The following is a 19220-nucleotide window of genomic DNA, read 5'->3' as shown; positions in this document are numbered from 1 at the left end:
CTCTTTGGTGGATCGATATGGACTTGTTGGGCCAAAGGGCCTGTTTCCACACTGTTGGAATCTATTCTATCCTGTGGGATAATGATCAGGGGGAGTGCTGCAGTGTTATGGGTTCAGTTCTGAGGGATGGTGACTACAGATACAGACTGAGGAAGGTTGATGTTTGATTGAGATATTGATGTTAATTGGCAATCATGCTGAGCGCTCTGGACGTGTTGATCCTATCAGTCTGGCTCTCGATTGGTCACAGGTTGAAGGGAGTTGCGGGGGAGGGGACTAACATGAACATATATGGGGTCACGATATCCCAGACCCAGCGAGTCGCAGAGGTTCCCACTGACTGACTGACAGTGGGGTAACACAGGTGGGTACCCAGCATTGGGCAGTGGGTGAAGATGGCAGAAGGAAAGAGCGAGTGTGTATCTGTCCACATGCCTCTCAGACAGGGAGGAACCAGACTCCCAAAGCGCTGCGCCCGGGCTCTCAGTGTGTCCTCTGTCCTTTCCACTTCTCTCTCCTCTCTCTCTCCTCTCTCTCTCTCTCTCTTTCTCTCTCTTTGCTCTCTATTCTCTCTCTCTTCTTCCTCTCTTCTCTCTCTCCCTCTCTCCTCTCTCTCACCTCTCTCTGTCTCTTCTCTCTCTGTTCTCTCTCTTGTCTCACTCATCTGTCTCTTCTCTCTCTCTCTTCTCTCTTTCTTTCTCCTTTTTCTCTCCGACAGTGCGGCACTCCCTCAGTACTGACCCTCTGACAGTGCAGCACTCCCTCAGTACTGACCCTCTGACAGTGCTGCACTCCCTCAGTACTGACCCTCTGACAGTGCAGCACTCCCTCAGTACTGACCCTCTGACAGTGCAGCACTCCCTCAGTACTGACCCTCTGACAGTGCAGCACTCCCTCAGTACTGACCCTCTGACAGTGCTGCACTCCCTCAGTACTGACCCTCTGACAGTGCAGCACTCCCTCAGTACTGACCCTCTGACAGTGCGACACTCCCTCAGTACTGACCCTCTGACAGTGCAGCACTCCCTCAGCACTGACCCTCTGACAGTGCGGCGCTCCCTCAGTACTGACCCTCTGACAGTGTGGCACTCCCTCAGTACTGACCCTCCGACACTGCAGCACTCCCTCAGTACTGACCCTCTGACAGTGCAGCCCTCCCTCCGTACTGACCCTCTGACAGTGCAGCATCCCTCAGTACTGACCCTCTGACACTGCAGCACTCCCTCAGTACTGATCCTTGGACAGTGCGGCACTCCCTCAGTACTGACCCTCCGACAGTGTGGCACTCCCTCAGTACTGACCCTCCGACAGTGCGGCACTCCCTCAGGACTGACCCTCTGACAGTGCGGCACTCCCTCAGTACTAACCCTCTGACAGTGTGGCACCCCCTCAGCACTGGCCGTCTGACAGTGCAGCACTCCCTCAGTATTGATTGTCCGACAGTGCGGCACTCCCTCAGCACTGACCCTCTGACAGTGCGGCACTCCCTCAGGACTGACCCTGTGAAAGTGCGGCACTCCCTCAGTACTGACCCCCTTGACAGTGTGGCACTCCCTCAGTAGTGATACCCCTCGACAGTGTGGCACTCCCTCAGCACTGATCATCTGTCAGTACTGACCCTCTGACAGTGCAGCACTCCCTCAGTACTGACGCCCTTGACAGTGTGGCACTCCCTCAGTAGTGACACCCCTTGACAGTGCGGCACTCCCTCAGTAATGACCCTCCAACAGTGCGGCACTCCCACAGTACTGACCCTCCGACAGTGCGGGCGCTCCCTCAGTACTGACCCTCTAACAGTGCGGCGCTCCCTCAGTACTGACCCTCTGACAGTGCGGCACTCCCTCAGTACTGACCCACCAACAGTGCGGCACTCCCTCAGTATTGACCCTCTGATAGTGCAGCACTCCATCAGTACTGACCCTCTGACAGTGCGGCACTCCCTCAGGACTGACCCTGTGAAAGTGCGGCACTCCCTCAGTACTGACCCTCCAAAAGTGCGGCACTCCCTCAGTATTGACCCTCTGATAGTGCAGCACTCCCTCAGCACTGACCCTCTGACAGTGCAGCACTCCCTCAGGACTGACCCTGTGAAAGTGCGGCACTCCCTCAGTACTGACCCCCTTGACAGTGTGGCACTCCCTCAGTAGTGATACCCCTCGACAGTGTGGCACTCCCTCAGCACTGATCATCTGTCAGTGCGGCACTCCCTCAGCACTGACCCTCTGACAGTGCGGCACTCCATCAGTACTGACCCTCCGACAGTGCAGCACTCCCTCAGTACTGACCCTCTGACAGTGCAGCACTCCCTCAGTACTGACACCCTTGACAGTGTGGCACTCCCTCAGTAGTGACACCCCTTGACAGTGCGGCACTCCCTCAGTAATGACCCTCCAACAGTGCGGCACTCCCTCAGTACTGACCCTCTAACAGTGCGGCGCTCCCTCAGTACTGACCCTCTGACAGTGCGGCACTCCCTCAGTACTGACCCTCCAACAGTGCGGCACTCCCTCAGTATTGACCCTCTGATAGTGCGGCACTCCCTCAGTACTGACCCTCTGACAGTGCAGCACTCCCTCAGTACTGACCCACCAGACAGTGCGGCACTCCCTCAGTACTGACCCTCCAACAGTGCGGCACTCCCTCAGTACTGACCCACCAGACAATGCGGCACTCCCTCAGTACTGACCCACCAGACAATGCGGCTCTCCCTCAGTACTGACCCTCCGACAGTGCGGCACTCCCTCAGTACTGACCCCCCCCCCCCTCCCCCCTGACAGTGTGGCACTCCCTCAGGCCTGACACCCCCGAGAGTGCGGCTCTGGAATGTATCAAGCTAGATTAGTTGTTCCTTCAGGGTCCGGTCCCCTGCTGAGCGGTGAACCCCTGGTCCCGGCCGAGGGAGCGTGAGCATCACACCGAGCCAGCGTCTGGTTCAAAGCTGCGCCTCCTCAGAGTGACCGGGCTGCTGAGTGAGAGCGGAGCCAACTCTCGGTCTGCCTCTTCTGTTTGTTGTCCCCCTTCCAGGAGCGTATCCTGCCTGACGCTGGTCCGGAGACAGATTAAAGACCATGTTCCAACTCGCTGTCACCTGCCTGGCCCTCTCGAGCTGTGTCTATCTGGCAGCAGCTAATACCATCGACACTGCCCTCCACATCGACGATGAGGCTGCAGTGAGTATCATCTGGAGATAGAAACGTCGGTTTGCTGTACTGGGTGGGACGGTGGCTCAGCGGTTAGCACCGCTGCATCATGGCGCTAGCAGCCCTGGTTCCATTCCTGTCTTGGGCGACTGTCTGTGCGGAGTTTGCACATTCCCTCCTGTGTATGGGTAGATTTCCTCTCGGGGCTTTGGTTTATAGTCGTCACGGTGACTCAGTGGTTAGCACTGCTGCCTCACGGCGCCAGGGACCCGGGTTCGATCCCCACCCTCGGGTGACTGTCTGTCTGTGTGGAGTTTGTACATTCTTCCCCATGTCTGTGTGGGTTTCCTCCGAGTTGTCCCATAGTGCCCAGGGGTGTGCAGGTTAGGGTGGATTGGCCGTACTAAATTGTCCCATAGTGCCCAGGGATGTGCAGGTTAGGGTGGATTGGCCGTGCTAAATTGTCCCATAGTGTCCAGGGATGTGCAGGTTAGGGTGGATTGGCCGTGCTAAATTGTCCCATAGTGCCCAGGGATGTGCAGGTTAGGGTGGATTGGCCGTGCTAAATTGTCCCATAGTGCCCAGGGATGTGCAGGTTAGGGTGGATTGGCCGTGCTAAATTGTCCCATAGTGCCCTGGGATGTGCAGGTTAGGGTGGATTGGCCGTGCTAAACTGTCCCATAGTGTCCAGGGATGTGCAGGTTAGGGTGGATTGGCCGTGCTAAACTGTCCCATAGTGCCCAGGGATGTGCAGGTTAGGGTGGATTGGCCGTGCTAAATTGTCCCATAGTGCCCAGGGATGTGCAGGTTAGGGTGGATTGGCCGTGCTAAACTGTCCCATAGTGTCCAGGGATGTGCAGGTTAGGGTGGATTGGCCGTGCTAAACTGTCCCATAGTGTTAGGTGGATTAGTCTGGGGTAAGTGTCGGAGAATGGGTTTGGGTGGGTTGCTGTTCAGAGGGTCGGTGTGGACTTACTGAGACAGGGGCCTGTTTCCACACGGTAGGGAATCCAATCCAATCTAACCTGGTGCTCTTCCTGCTCAGACCATCTGGAGGTAAATTGAAATGTTATCAGTTGTCGCCCAATAAGTGAAGCCGAAAAGGTAGGAGGTGTTCTTGCAACTGTACAAGGGATTAGTGAGTCTGCAGGTTGGAAGCACGAGCTTTCTGAGCACCCCTCCTTCATCAGGTGGTTGTAGAGAATAAGATCGTAAGAATTTGTCGCCTCCGTTTACAGTGTGATGTACCGAAATTATATCTTAAAAAAAGACCTGGATTGTTTGTTCAGTCTCTCGTCTCTTAGAATGACCGTGTTCGTTTCATTTCTTTCACACGGAGGCCGGGATTTGAAATACCTTCCAGGCAGAGATTGGTAAATTCTTGAAGTCACAAGGAATTAAGGGCTGATGGGAGTGTGTAGGTAAACAGAGTTGAAATGTCCATCAGGTAAAAAATGAGGTCTGCAGATGCTGGAGATCACAGCTGAAAATGTGTTGCTGGTTAAAGCACAGCAGGTTAGGCAGCATCCAAGGAATAGGAAATTCGACGTTTCGGGCATAAGCCCTTCCTGATGAAGGGCTTATGCCCGAAATGTCGAATTTCCTGTTCCTTGGATGCTGCCTAACCTGCTGTGCTTTAACCAGCAACACATTTTCAGCTGAAATGTCCATCAGCCATGATTAAATGGCGGACTGGGCTCGATGGGCCGAATGGCCTTTACTTCCACTCCAATGCCTTGTGGTCTTATATGTAAATGGCCGAACAGTCTCACAGCAGGCTCACATCTTGAACGCATTACCTGGGCCAACATGACACCATTTGTTAAAGTTCACTTGAGAATGTAACATCTAAAAAAGTTCTGGGATTTACACAAGAAAGGACTGAAACCAACATGTTCATTCTGAAAGATGAGACAGGGCCCACAGTTCAAAGAGAGAGCTTCTCACCCCCATCTGGGGGGCCAGGTTGTGAAAACCTGCCCAGGAGAGATCTACGCCCTTCTGTATGAGGGGTGAAGGTATCACTTGGTCCTGTTTACTTACAAAAATGGACACCCAATATTACCTTTTTTCCCCTCCTTCCCACGTACCACGGTATTTTTTTCATTCCCTCACTACGGGAACTGATTTTATGCTATTTTCCTCACCTCAATCACCAGATGCGGGCCCAATTCGAGGATTTTAAGGTGAAATACAAGAAGCAATATGACAATGAGGAAGGTAAGAGGTCTCTTCAGGCCTGGGCTAATGTCGTTTGTTCCCTCACCTCAAAAAATCATTCCACTCCCCAGCCCCACCTCCACCTTCTCAGACGGGACTAACAGTCTCAGGCATTCTGGGTCAACCCAGAGGCATGAGGCCTGTAATCTAGGCCCCTGGTTGTCACTCACACGGGGACTGAGGCCTGTTGCAGGCCGCTAAAGGATCTGCGAGACCAGAAGTAAAATAGGCCCCGCTCAACATTCCTCCCAAATGGACTCTCAGCCTCCCCCTTCCCTGAGGGTCTGTGTGCACCGATCCACTTCCTGAAGTTTCGGCTTGACCCCAGCTCCCCCGCCGTCCCCTCATGGATATCAGAAGAAAATCAAGATGAGAAAGGGAACATGGTTCCCCGTGTCCCACTCGTGAACAAGAGCTGTGGCAAAACCGTGTCCGATAATCGTCGGGTTTTGATGCTGACTGTCCCTCTGGGCTGGGGGCCCACAACAAGATGGCCGACCACCAGCCCCCCACCACTTCCTGCTCCCAATGGACTCAACGGGTGTAAGGGAGGGAAGGTGTGTTTATCACACCCTATTTCTGCACTCCACCATTCTACACCAGCTCCCAATCCGATCTGTCCTCACCCCCTCAGACTTCCCTCCTGAGGGTGGGATACACCACTAGGCCTCACTACCCCCCCACATCGGCTCTTAGCCCCATCCTTGATCTTGAGGCCCTACTCGCACACCCCCCACACTCACACCCCCTGCACTCACAGCCCCCACACTCACACCCCCACACACACCAACACTCACACCCCCACATTCACCCACACACGCACACCCCACACACGCGCACACACACACACACACACACCCCCCACACACCAACAGTCACTCCCCCCACACACCAACACACACCCCCCCCACACACACACCCCACACACAAACACCCCACAAACACATACCCCCCCACACACAAACACCCCACAAACACATACCCCCCCCACACACACACACCCCACACACACATACCCCACACACACACACCCCACACACACATGCCCTACACACACACCCCACAAACACATACGCCCCCCCACACACACACCCCACTCACACACCCCACTCACACGGACACTCCCCACACACACACCAACACTCACACACCCCCCACACACGCACACCCCACACACACACCAATACTCACACCCCACACACACACACCCCCACACACAAACACCACTCACACACCCCACTCACACACACACACACCACAAACACACACACACCCCACACACACACCCCACTCACACACACACACCACAAACACACACACACCCCACACACACCCCCCACTCACACACCCACACACACACACACACTCCACACACCACTCACACACACACCAACACTCACACACACCACACACACCCCCCACACACATGCAGCCCCCACACACACCCCACACACACACCCCACATACAGACACCCCACATACACACACGAACACTCACACCCCACACACACATCCCAACACTCACACCCCACACCCTCACACCCCAACACTCACACACCCCACACACACACACCAACACACACCCCATCCCAGACACACACTACCCCCCACACACACACACCAGCACTCACACTCCACACACACACCAACACTCACACCTCCCACACACACTGACACTCACACCCCACACAAACACACCTCCCACACATACGCCAACACTCACACACCCCCACACACACTCACACCCCACACACACACCAACACTCACCCCCCCCACACACACACCCCCCACACACACACCAACACTCACCCCCCCACACACACACCCCACACCCCGCCACACAAACACCCCACACCCCCCCACACACACCCTACACACACATCCCACACACACAATCCACATCCACCCCCACACACACACACACCCCACACACACACACACCCCACACACACACACAACACTCACACCCCCACCAACACTCACATAAAACCCCCCAACATACACACACACTCACAGCCCCCTACACACACCCTACACACACATCCCACACACACAATCCACACACACACCCCACAAACACACACACCAACACTCACACCCCCACCAACACTCACACCCCCCCACACCTCACACACACTCAAACCCCACACCTCACACACCCATCAGACCAAGTGACATTGACGGCTGGTCTCTCCATCCCTTGAATGCTGCTCGGCTGCAGAGGAGAGAAGGTTCCGGATCTTTGTGGAGAATCTGAAAGACGCCAAACGGATGCAGGGGGAAGACCAGGGCACTGCGATGTACGGCATGAACAAGTTCAGCGATATGTCCGGTAAGGGGCCGCAGGCGGGAAATCCTTTCACTCGGTACTTCGTGGCTGGTTTCACCTGTTCAGGCTTTAGGAGATCATCTGGTGGTGCATCTCATAGGATCCCAACAGGGCCATTCGGCCCATTGAGTCTGCACAGACCCGCTGAAGAGCATCTCCCTTCCACTGGCACAATCCCTGTAATCCCACATTTAGCACGGCCAATCCACCTTAACCTGCACATCCCTGGACACTATGGGACAATTTAGCACGGCCAATCCACCCTAACCTGCACATCCCTGGGCACTATGGGACAATTTAGCACGGCCAATCCACCCTAACCTGCACATCCCTGGGCACTATGGGACAATTTTGCACGGCCAATCCACCCTAACCTGCACATCCCTGGGCACTATGGGACAATTTAGCACGGCCAATCCACCCTAACCTGCACATCCCTGGACACTATGGGACAATTTAGCACGGCCAATCCACCCTAACCTGCACATCCCTGGACACAATGGGACAATTTAGCACGGCCAATCCACCCTAACGTACACATTGTTGGACTGTGGGAGGAAACCCCATTCAGACACGGGTTATGAACATACAAACTCCACACAGTCAGTCAGTGTTTACTGTGGGGATGGAACTGGAGGCTAGCGAATGCGGTGATATAAATGTTGTTGGTTTGAAACATTCATGTTACAGAAGAGGTGGATAAACCTCTGGGACCTGATCTAGTGTATCCCTAGGCTTGGTGGGACGTTCAGTAGGAAATTGTGCGACCCCTTTGAGAAATACCTGTCCCATCTGTAAACACGGGTGCGGGGGGGGGGGGGGGGGGGGGCAGGTGACTGGAAGGTGGCTCACGTTACAACTTTCCTTCGAAAGGACTGGACGTAGAGGTGTGAAAGTGAGAGACCTGTGAGGCTGACCTTGGAGGTGGGTGAGAGATAGGATTATAAGCATTTGGAGGGGAAAGGAATGATTAGGGATCGTCAGCACGGTTTTGTACGAGGGAAATAGTGTCTCACAAACGTCATTGAGGAATTAACTGAGAAGATTGACCAAGGCAGAGCGATAGACGTCGTTTACCTGGACTTCAGTAAAGCCTTTGATAAGGTTCCACACGGTAGACTAATTAGTAAAGTGAGGTCGCGATGGGATTGACCGACTGGACACAATCCTGCCTTCACAGCGGGAGATGTGAGGATGGCGACGGAGGGTCGCTTTTTTTTTCAGACTGAAGGCCTGCGACCGACAGAGTTCCACGCGGATCGGGGGCTGGGTCCGCCATTCCTTTGGCGTTCCCGTAAGCGGGAATGGTCAGAAGGTTTGCGGAGGACAGCAGGATTGGTGGCGCACGTGAAGAAGGTTAGGAGAAAGTGAGGACTGCAGATGCTGGAGATCCGAGCTGAAAATGTGTTGCTGGAAAAACGCAGCAGGTCAGGCAGCATCCGAGGAGCAGGGGAGTCGACGTTTCGGGCATGAGCCCTTCCTCAGTGAAGAAGATTACCCAGGATTACAAAGAGATCTTGTTCAGTTGGATCAATGGGCTAAAGAGTAGCAGATGTTGTTTAATTTGGATAAATGCATGGTATTTTGGTAAAACAGAGACAAGACTTCTCCCATTAAAAGTAGAGTCCTGGGTAGAGTTGTGGAACAGAGAGACCTTTGGGTTTAGCTGCATAATTCTCTGAGGTTTGTGTCACAGGTAGACAGGACGGTTAAGAAGGTGTTTAGCACGCTTGCCTTCACTGCTCAGTCCTTTGAGTGTAGGAGTTGGGACGTCATGTTGGGTTTGTACAGGACATTGGTGAGGCCTCGTCTGGAGCACTGTGCCCAGTTCTGGTCACCCTGTTACAGGAAGGATAATATTAAATTGGAGAGGGGTCAGACGACATATACCAAGATGTTACTGGGTACGGAGGGTTTGAGATATGAAAATGTGGTTAGCAGGGGACTTTTTTCCCTGGAGCGTCAGAGGTTGAGGGAATGACCTTATTGAGGGTTATAAAATCATCAGGGGCGTGGATAAGGTGAATAGTCCAGGATCTTTTGTCTGGGGTGGGATGGGGTTCAAAATAGACAGCGTAGGTTTAAGGTGAGAGCAGAAAGGGTTAAAAAGGACATGAGGAGCGAAGGTTTATCGCCCAGAGGGTGGTGCGTGTGTGGAATGAGCTGCCAGAGGAAGTGGTGGAGGCTGGTACAATGACAACATTTAAGAGGCATTTGGATGGGGACATGGATAGGAAGGGTTTGGAGGAATATGAGCTGGGCGCTGGCAGGTGGGACGAGATTGGGTTGGGATATCTGCTCAGCATGGACGGGTTGGACTGAAGGGTCTGTACCTCTCTAGGATTCTAACCTCACCTGACTACCCTTGGACTCTCTACCCTCATCGATAAAGCTGAGGACACTGTGTGCTTTAATAGCTGCTCTCCCTACCTATCCTGCACTCTCTCTCTCAGTGCCGCGTTTATGTGAGTGAGGGTCGCTTGCAAAGATACTAAACGTGGTTATACATTAACAGACGAAGAATTTGAAATGTTTTACCTCAACCCAATGATGAGTGAAAATAATTCTTCGTGGCCGGAGGAGTATACATGGAGGGAAGGTGATGAGCGACTGGAAAATCTGTCCTGTCCACGCAAATTTGATTGGCGGAGGAAGGGAGCGGTTACCAGAGTTAAAAACCAGGTCTGTATAACCCCAGTCTAGCAGTCAGGGTAACTCTCTCAGCTCCACAATCACTTCAGGTTGGATATGTCCCACCATCAACACTCCCCAGGGCAGGGACAGCACGGGGTTAGATACAGAATAAAGCTCCCTCTACACTGTCCCCCCATCAAACACTCCCCAGGACAGGGACAGCACGGGGTTAGATACAGAGTAAAGCTCCCTCTACACTGTCCCTCATCAAACACTCCCCAGGACAGGGACAGCAAGGGGTTAGATACAGAGTAAAGCTCCCTCTACACTGTCACCCATCAAACACTCCCCAGGACAGGGACAGCAAGGGGTTAGATACAGAGTAAAGATCCCTCTACGCTGTCGCCCCCATCAAACACTCCCCAAGACAGGGACAGCACGGGGTTAGATACAGAGTAAAGCTCCCTCTACACTGTCCCTATCAAACACTCCCCAGGACAGGGACAGCACGGGGTTAGATACAGAGTAAAGCTCCCTCTACACTGTCCCTCATCAAACACTCCCCAGGACAGCGACAGCATGGGGTTAGATACAGAGTAAAGCTCCCTTTACACTGTCCACCATCAAACACGCCCCAGGACAGGGACAGCACTGGGTGAGATAAGAGAGTAAATCTCCCTCTACACTGTCCCCCCATCAAACACTCCCCAGAACAGGGACAGCATGGTGTTAGATACAGAGTAAAGCTCCCTCTACACTGTCCCTCATAAAAAACTCCCCAGGACAGGGGCCGCACGGGATGAGATACAGAGTAAATCTCCCTCTACATCGTCCCCCATCAAACACTCCCCAGGACAGGGACAGCGTGGTGTTAGATACAGAGTAAAGCTCCCTCTACATTGTCCCCCATCAAACACTCCCCAGGACAGGGACAGCAAGGGGTTAGATACAGAATAAAGCTCCCTCTACACTGTCCCCCATCAAACACTCCCCTGGACAGGGACAGCACGGGGTTAGATACAGAGTAAAGCTCTCTCTACACTGTCCCCCAATCAAACACTCCCCAGGACAGGGACAGCACAGGGTTAGATACAGAGTAAAGCTCTCTCTACACTGTTCTCCCCCCCCATCAAACACTCCCCAGGACAGGGGCAGCACGAGGTTAGATACAGAGTAAAGCTCCCTCTACACTGCCCCCCATCAAACACTCCCCAGGACAGGGACAACATGCCTGCCCTTCTCTCCACCTCCCCCTCTCTCTCCCTCCCCATCTCACCTCTCCCCTTCTCTCCCCTTCTTTCCCCACTCCCCTTCTCTCCCCTCTCCCCTTTCTCTCCCCCTCCCCTTTCTCTCCCCTCTTCACCTTCCCCTTCCCCTTTCTCTCCCCCTTCTCTTTCTGTCCCTCTTTCTGTCCCTCTTTAACCCCATTCCCTTCCCCACCTCGTTTCCCCCCAGTCCAGGCACCGAGATCTGGGGGGATGCGGGGGAAAATGAGAGTCGGTTTGTTTGTCGATCTGGACATTCGACAGCTCAATGCCTGCAATTCCTCTTCAGGGACGCTGTGGTTCTTGTTGGGCCTTTGGTGTGGTGGCGAATATCGAGTCGGTGTGGTACATCAGGAGGAGGCGGCTGGTATCCCTGTCAGAGCAACGTAAGTGGGGTGGGGCTGAGGGTTGGGGGGGGGGGATGTTGCTGAGTCCGGCCTCGCTCCATCGTTGGCTTTGCCTGGGTCCTATACTGTGTCCTGACCTCACCCATTCATCTCCCACTCAGAACTTCTGGACTGCGACAGTTGGGACAGAGGTTGCAAGGGAGGCTACCCGTTCAACGCTTTCAACTCTATCCTCAAACTGGGTAAGTGAGCCAGACCGGAGAGAGGCCGAACCAGAGAGAGGGAGAGAGGGATCGCAGGACGGGTTGGGAACAGGTCGGAGAGAGGTGGGGGGGAAAGGGTGGGGGGGGAAGGGTGGCGCCCATTTTGAAATACCCGCCTCCCAGCACGCTTCGGGACCCGGGAGGCGCGGGAATCTCGCGCCCATTGCCTTCGTTTCCAGTTCCTCCCCCCCCCCTCCAGGAACTCCCCCTCACCCACAGGGCTCCTTACGCTGTCCGGTGCCGGCCCGCACTTTCTTCAGCAGGTCGCGGGCGTTGAGAAACTCTGCGTCACTTCCCCGTACAAACCAAAGCGCCGTCGCGCCCCTCCTCGCGGGGAGTGGGTGGGGGGGCCGTGGTGGGGTGGGGTGGTGGGGGAGGAGAGAAGCAGGAAGTGGTCGGCGACAGCGAGCCGCATTGCCGTAGCGCCCTTTCAGGCCATTGCCAAGGCCGTTGGGAGTGATGGGGGAGGGTGCCGACCGCGGTTTGTGTGAGGGGAGGGGTGGGCTGGGCAGTGTCAGGTCAAAGGGGGCCAGAACAAGGAGTGAGGGGGTGGGGGCGGTATTGGTGGGGGGAGAGGGCGGCTCCCGGTGGCCAACAGCAGGAGGAATTGTGGGTACTCAAAATGGGGGTGGGGAGGGGGGGGCGACGGAGACGGGGAAGGGAATGGGGCCATAGCAACCGAGAGGGGGAGGCCCAGCACCGTCACCAGCCTCAGCCTGAGGCCTATCATCGTCGAGAACTTAATTGTCCTACTTCTTCCCCAACACCCCTCCTCCCCTCGACAGGGGGATTGATGTGTTGGAGGAATTACAGATACCGGGCGTCGCGGGGTCCCTGCCGGCTGGTCAAATCCAGAGTGTCGGCGACCATTCAGACCTATCGCAGTATTCGGCCCCACGAAGACGGTGAGTTGCCGACGGCGACATGGTGGGTGGGTGGGTGGAGGGAAGAGGGGAGGGGTTTAGGGGCCGACCGAGCAGACACCTCAACCACAACTCCCCCACCCCGAAAGGGCAACTCGACCGCCAAGAGGTGGAGCAGAGGCCCTTTCGGAGAAGCTGCATTCATCTGGCGCCGGTGGCGTCCTCGGATCACTCCCTACTCCCCCTTGCCTGTTTCCCACCATTATCCCCGCCCCCACAATGCCCTCCCCCCTCACCTTCCCCCCCGACAATACCCTCCCCCTCACCTTCCCCACCAACAATGCCCACCACCCTCACCTTCCCCCCCCACAATGCCGTCCCCCCTCACCTTCCCTCCCCACAATACCCTCCCCCTCATCTCCACCCCCCACAATGCCATCCCCCCTCACCTTCCCCCCACAATGCCCTCCCCCTCACCTTCCCCCCCCACAATACCCTCCCCCTCACCTCCACCCCCCTACAATGCCATCCCCCTCACCTTCCCCCCACAATGCCCTCCCCCTCACCTTCCCCCCCCCACAATACCCTCCCCCTCACCTCCACCCCCCACAATGCCATCCCCCCTCACCTTCCCCCCACAATGCCATCCCCCCTCACCTTCCCCCTCACCTTCCCCCCACAATTCCCTGCTCCTCACCTTCCGCCCCCCCCCACAATGCCCTCCCCCTCACCTTCCCCCACAATGCCCTTTCCCCTCACCTTCCCCCACAATGCCCTCCCCCTCACCTTCCCCCCCCACAATGCCCTCCCCTCTCCCCATCCTCCCACAATGCCCTCTCCCCTCACCTTCCCCCCCCAACAATTCCCTGCTCCTCACCTTCACCCCCATCACAATGCCCTCCCTCTCACCTTCCCCTCAAAGCGCCCTCCCTCTCACCTTCCCCCCACAATTCCCTGCTCCTCCTCTTGCCCGCTACCCTCATAATGCCGTAGGAGAGGCCGTTTCCACGGACACCGCATCAGTCGGTGCCATTTCGGTCAGTGTTGGTGTTGGTGGGGGTGGGAGGTGGGGTGCGAATGGTCTCCCTTGCTTTTCCTGGGTAACGGTGGTGGGGTTCAGCCATGTAGTGCTGCGAAGGGTTTGCTGTTGGCGCGGAAACGAAGACCCTCCCCCAATGGCGAGAGGGGTGAGAGAGATGGGCTGAATTACCTTTTTGCTGACCTTCTGAACTCCCTCCCCCACTGTTTCAGAAATGAGAGTCTGGGTTGCTCACAGAAGTCCGATCGTAGTCAGCATCAACGCAGCGGCTCTGAAGGTAACACCCTCTGCTCATTCCTGCCCCTCGTTCCTCTATGGACCCCTTCATTCATGAGGAAGAGGCCATTCGGCCCCTTTGAGCCATTCCATGTCCATGACATGTTCCCACACCAATCCTTGTGATCGTTAAATCTCTTGATCGTGTATTCAGTCGGATCAGGGTTGGTCATCAAACCACGAGAGTACAGACCATTCGGCCCATAGAGTCTGCACTGACCCTCCAAAGAGCATCCCGCCCAAACTCTCATTATCCCTGTGTCCCTGCATTTCCCCTGGCTAACACACCTAACCTGCACATCCCTGGGCACTATGGGACAATTGAGCACGGCCAATCCACCCTAACCTGCACATCCCTGGGCACTACGGGACAATTTAGCATGGCCAATCCACCCTAACCTGCACATCCCTGGACACTATGGGACAATTTAGCACGGCCAATCCACCCTATCCTGCACATCCCTGGGCACTATGGGACAATTTAGCATGGCCAATCCACCCTAAACTGCACATCCCTGGGCACTATGGGACAATTTAGCACGGCCAATCCACCCTAACCTGCACATCCCTGGGCACTATGGGACAATTTAGCACGGCCAATCCACCCTAACCTGCACATCCCTGGGACACTATGGGACAATTTAGCACGGCCAATCCACCCTAACCTGCACATCCCTGGGCACTATGGGACAATTTAGCACGGCCAATCCACCCTAACCTGCACATCCCTGGGCACTATGGGACAATTTAGCACGGCCAATCCACCCTAACCTGCACATCCCTGGGCACTATGGGACAATTTAGCGTGGCCAATCCACCCTAACCTGCACATCCCTGGGCACTATGGGACAATTTAGCATGGCCAATCCACCCTAACCTGCACATCTTTGGACTGTGGGAGGAAACCGGAGCACCCGGAGGAAACTCACGCAGACACGGGGAGAATGTGCAAACTCCACACAGACAGTCACCTGAGGGTGGGATCGAACCTGGGTCCCTGAGGGAGCCGTGCTAACCCACTGAGCCACCGTGCCCCCCAGCCCAGCCGACTGATCGTCTGACTCAGTCCCACTTTCTCCCCTTTGACCCCTTTAGCCCAGAGAACTCGATCCAACCCCTTCCTGAAAACATTTGATGTTTCGGCCCCAACCCCGTTTCTGTGACAGACAATCCACAGGCCTCCCCCCTCCCACCCCACCACCCCCCTCTCTGGGGGAAGCCATTTCTCCCAATCTCATCAGACCCCTTAAGATTGTGACCCCCCCCCCCTTACAATTCGGGACTCCCAGCTTCCTCTGTTGACCCTGTCTGGTCCTGCGCGAAGGTGCTGTGGGGTTAAATGGTGGGCTTTATTCTCTGAGTTGGCATTGCAGGTGAAGCAAAACTGACAACGTCCTGTCATATCTCAGCTGGACCTCACGGGATTCCCATCCCAGAGGCCAATGCCCCCTCCTCCTCTCTGGGTTCAAGCCTCACAGGGTCGGAATTTAAACTCGAGTGAATAAGCGGGCATTTTGAAGGCCACTCCCAGTGATGGTGACCATGGCGACCAACATCAAACCCCCCTCAGGGCTCACACACGCCCCACTTAAAGAAGGGAAATCTGCCGCCGTTCCCCGATCCCGTGCTCCAGGCATGGATCATTCTTCACCTGTCTGCCGGACGGGCGGTCTTGTGGCCAAGGAACTGCGAGTAATCTGGGCCTCAGTGATTCAAGATGGTGGATCACTAAGGCGTCGCCAAGGGTAACCGAGCAATGGGTGATGAATGCTGGGCCTGACCAGTGATGTTCATTTCCCACAAAAGACGTGGAATGGATGATATCCTTGATGGGCCCAGGGGAGATAAGCTTGACTAATTCACAACTCTTTTGGGCTTTCTCCAGGGATACAGGCATGGGGTAATTCGTCCCAAATTTGGTCGCTGTCGCTCCAACAGATTGAACCACGTGGTGCTGGTTGTGGGATACGGCCAATGTAAGTCTGACACATCCACCGCTAGATTCGGAAACCTTCAAGCCCGCTGCTCCTACACATCCCAATGGGAAAAACAAAATCGCTTCCGAATTCGGGGCCTGCTATCAGACTGAGAACAGGAAACCAGCCAAGTGCAAAATGAGAGGACATGTATTGATTACCCAAAGAGACAGGCAACATATGCCATCACTAACACGATGGCGCTCCCTCAGCACTGACCCACCGACAGTGCGGCACTCCCTCAGCACTCACCCACCGACAGTGCGGCACTCCCGCAGCACTCACCCACCGACAGTGTGGCTCTCCCTCAGTACTGACATGCCGACAGTGTGGCGCTCCCTCAGTACTGACCCTCCGACAATGCAGCACTGACCCTCTGACAGTGTGACACACCCTCAGCATTGAAATCTGACAGTGTGGCACTCCCTCAGTACTGACACGCCGACAGTGTGGCACTCCCTCAGTACTGACCCACCGACAGTTCGGCACTCCCTCAGTACTGACCCTCCGACAGTGCAGCATTCCCTCAGTACTGACCCTCCGACAGTGCAGCATTCCCTCAGTACTGACCCTCCGACAGTGCGGCACTCCCTCAGTACTGACCCTCCGACAGTGCAGCATTCCCACAGTACTGACACACCGACAGTGGAGCACTCCCTCAGTACTGACCCTCTGACAGTGCGGCACTCCCTCAGTACTGACCCTCCGACAGTGCAGCATTCCCACAGTACTGACACACCGACAGTGGAGCACTCCCTCAGTACTGACCCTCCGACAGTGCAGCACTCCCACAGTAGTGACACACCAACAGTGTGGCACTCCTGCAGTACTGACCCTCTGACAATGTGGCACTCCCTCAGTACTGACCCTCCGACTGTGCGGCACTCCCTCAGTATTGACCCTCTGACAGTGCGGCGCTCCCACAGTACTGACCCTCCGACAGTGCGGCACTCCCTCAGCACTGACCCTCCGACAGTGCAGCACTCCCTCAGTACTGTCTCTCTGACAGTGGAGCACTCCCTCAGTACTTAGTCTCCGACAGTGTGGCACTCCCTCAGTACTGACCCCCTGACAGTGGAGCACTCCCTCAGCACTGACCCTCTGACAGTGCGGCGTTCCCTCAGCACTGACCCTCCGACAGTGCGGCACTCCCTCAGCACTGACCCTCCGACAGTGCGGCACTCCCTCAGCACTGACCCTCCGACAGTGCGGCACTCCCTCAGCACTGACCCTCCGACAGTGCGGCACTCCCTCAGCACTGACCCTCCGACAGTGCTGCACTCCCTCAGTGCTGACCCTCCCACGGTGCCATTCTGTTGACAATGACGGTGTTGTATCATTGAGGGATGGAGCTCCAGCTCTGATGTGATGGTGTCAGTGACACTGGCCCTGGGGGTGGGGACAGATCTGGAGCAGACCAAGTGAATAACGCGGGGGTCGGCCCTTCTGATCTCGGTTTGCTCTTGCCCTCCTGCAGGTGGTCGCCATCGCTACTGGATCATCAAGAACAGCTGGGGAGTTAACTGGGGCGAACAGGTCAGTCATTCCCACTCAGAGGAGAGGAGGCCATTCTGCCCCTTCAACCTGTCGTCCCTGTGGATTTCCCCTTTGGCTGCACCTCCACCCCAGACCCGTCCGGGGTCATCCCACCCTGACAGGGGCAAACGGGCTCGAGCAACACCCCAGCCGCGATCCAATTGGTGGGCCGGACCCGAATGGCCAGAATCAGCCCCTGCGTCTGACGGGCCACGGGCCGCCAGCAGAGAGAGATGGGTCCAATGGGATCAGCAGAGAGCTGGATGGGCCGAAGGGCCTGCTCCTGCGCCTATACTGTTCAACGTCGTCTGCCTGAGCGACCCCTGACCCGCAGGCCTTGTCTCGCGTGACCTCCCACTGCACCCCCGACCCACAGAATGGGATCTTCCGCCCACCTCTTATCCCCCCCACAACCCCCACCCCGATCGATGTGTGGAGGGTGGTGAGGGGGAGAGCTGAGACGATGGGGGTGGATCATAGTCAGTCATGGACGCCAGGCACCCCCCTCCAAACCCCATGGTATATTGGGGGGGGGGGTGGAGGGGGGGATATGACAGTATCTGGGGTAGAAGGATTATTCTCCTTGGGACCAGTTGGGAAGGGATTGGATCAATGGGGTTCCCCCGATGTGAGAAGGAGTCTCCCAAATGAGGGGAGGGGGACGTGGGGACAGGTCATTGAACCCCATCACGCAGTGGTCATGACACGTTTCTTTCCACAGGGTTACTTCCGTCTCTACCGTGGGGAGAACGCGTGTGGGATCAACCAGCACCCGTGCACATGTGTCATCTAAACGGAGGACCGAGGGACCACACCAACTCCCCCCCCCTCAGCTTTCCACTGGACGCCTCCTTGAAGGGGAGGGGGTCTGCTTTCGCCTCTGCATGCAAAGGGTTGCGGGAGGGCGGTTTACGGGGTGGGTGCCCCACCTCCTGCCCCCATTCACTGCGCCCGGTCTCAGGCTTTGGGGCCCGTATCATGGCCTGCCCTCCCGGGGAACGGTGGCTCCGTCGCCCCTGGCTGCTTCCCAATCGCCCCCGCCCCCCCGATTCCCGGTGGGAACCTCTCCCCGTTTCTGCGCTTGACTTTTAATAAACTGTCCTAGAATATCCGAGCGGCTGTCTGTCTGTTTGTCAGCGATGGCGACGAGGAGACCAATCAGGAGCCAGGATTGGCCGGCCCCGGATTTTTGTGGTGTGGGGGTGGGAGGTAACTATGGGGTGAGAGGGAGGTGGGCTAGGAGTATTGGTGTAGGCCGAATGGCCTAACTGTGCACCAAACTCCCCAGCACTTATCAGGGAGCCTCTGTACACGACCCACTACAGTTCAGC

General features: G+C 56.0%; 1 protein-coding gene across 1 annotated transcript; it reads left to right on the top strand.

Annotated features, from left to right (window-relative positions):
- The first annotated feature begins 324 nt into the window (after positions 1-324).
- On the top strand, positions 325-18985 carry LOC132836330 (cathepsin L-like). The gene is made up of 12 exons (XM_060855769.1): positions 325-364; positions 3025-3170; positions 5300-5360; positions 7583-7693; positions 10206-10372; positions 11879-11975; positions 12098-12178; positions 12985-13104; positions 14314-14378; positions 16263-16353; positions 17831-17889; positions 18611-18985. Exons 2-12 carry the CDS (start codon positions 3069-3071, stop codon positions 18680-18682), a joined length of 1026 nt encoding a protein of 341 aa, XP_060711752.1. The 5' UTR covers positions 325-364; positions 3025-3068; the 3' UTR covers positions 18683-18985.
- Positions 18986-19220: the final 235 nt, after the last annotated feature.

This window comes from Hemiscyllium ocellatum, chromosome 46 (assembly GCF_020745735.1).
Source record: "Hemiscyllium ocellatum isolate sHemOce1 chromosome 46, sHemOce1.pat.X.cur, whole genome shotgun sequence".
Lineage (NCBI taxonomy): Eukaryota > Metazoa > Chordata > Chondrichthyes > Orectolobiformes > Hemiscylliidae > Hemiscyllium > Hemiscyllium ocellatum.
The sequence above is the reverse complement of the archived record's forward strand: the minus strand, read 5'-3'. Positions and strand labels throughout refer to the sequence as shown.

Coding starts and splice junctions, on each gene's coding strand:
- LOC132836330 (XM_060855769.1), top strand. CDS start 3,069: ATGTTCCAACTCGCTGTCACCTGCCTGGCCCTCTCGAGCTGTGTCTAT. Junction 14,379..16,262: donor TCAACGCAGCGGCTCTGAAG/GTAACACCCTCT, acceptor GGCTTTCTCCAG/GGATACAGGCATGGGGTAAT. Junction 17,890..18,610: donor GAGTTAACTGGGGCGAACAG/GTCAGTCATTCC, acceptor TTCTTTCCACAG/GGTTACTTCCGTCTCTACCG.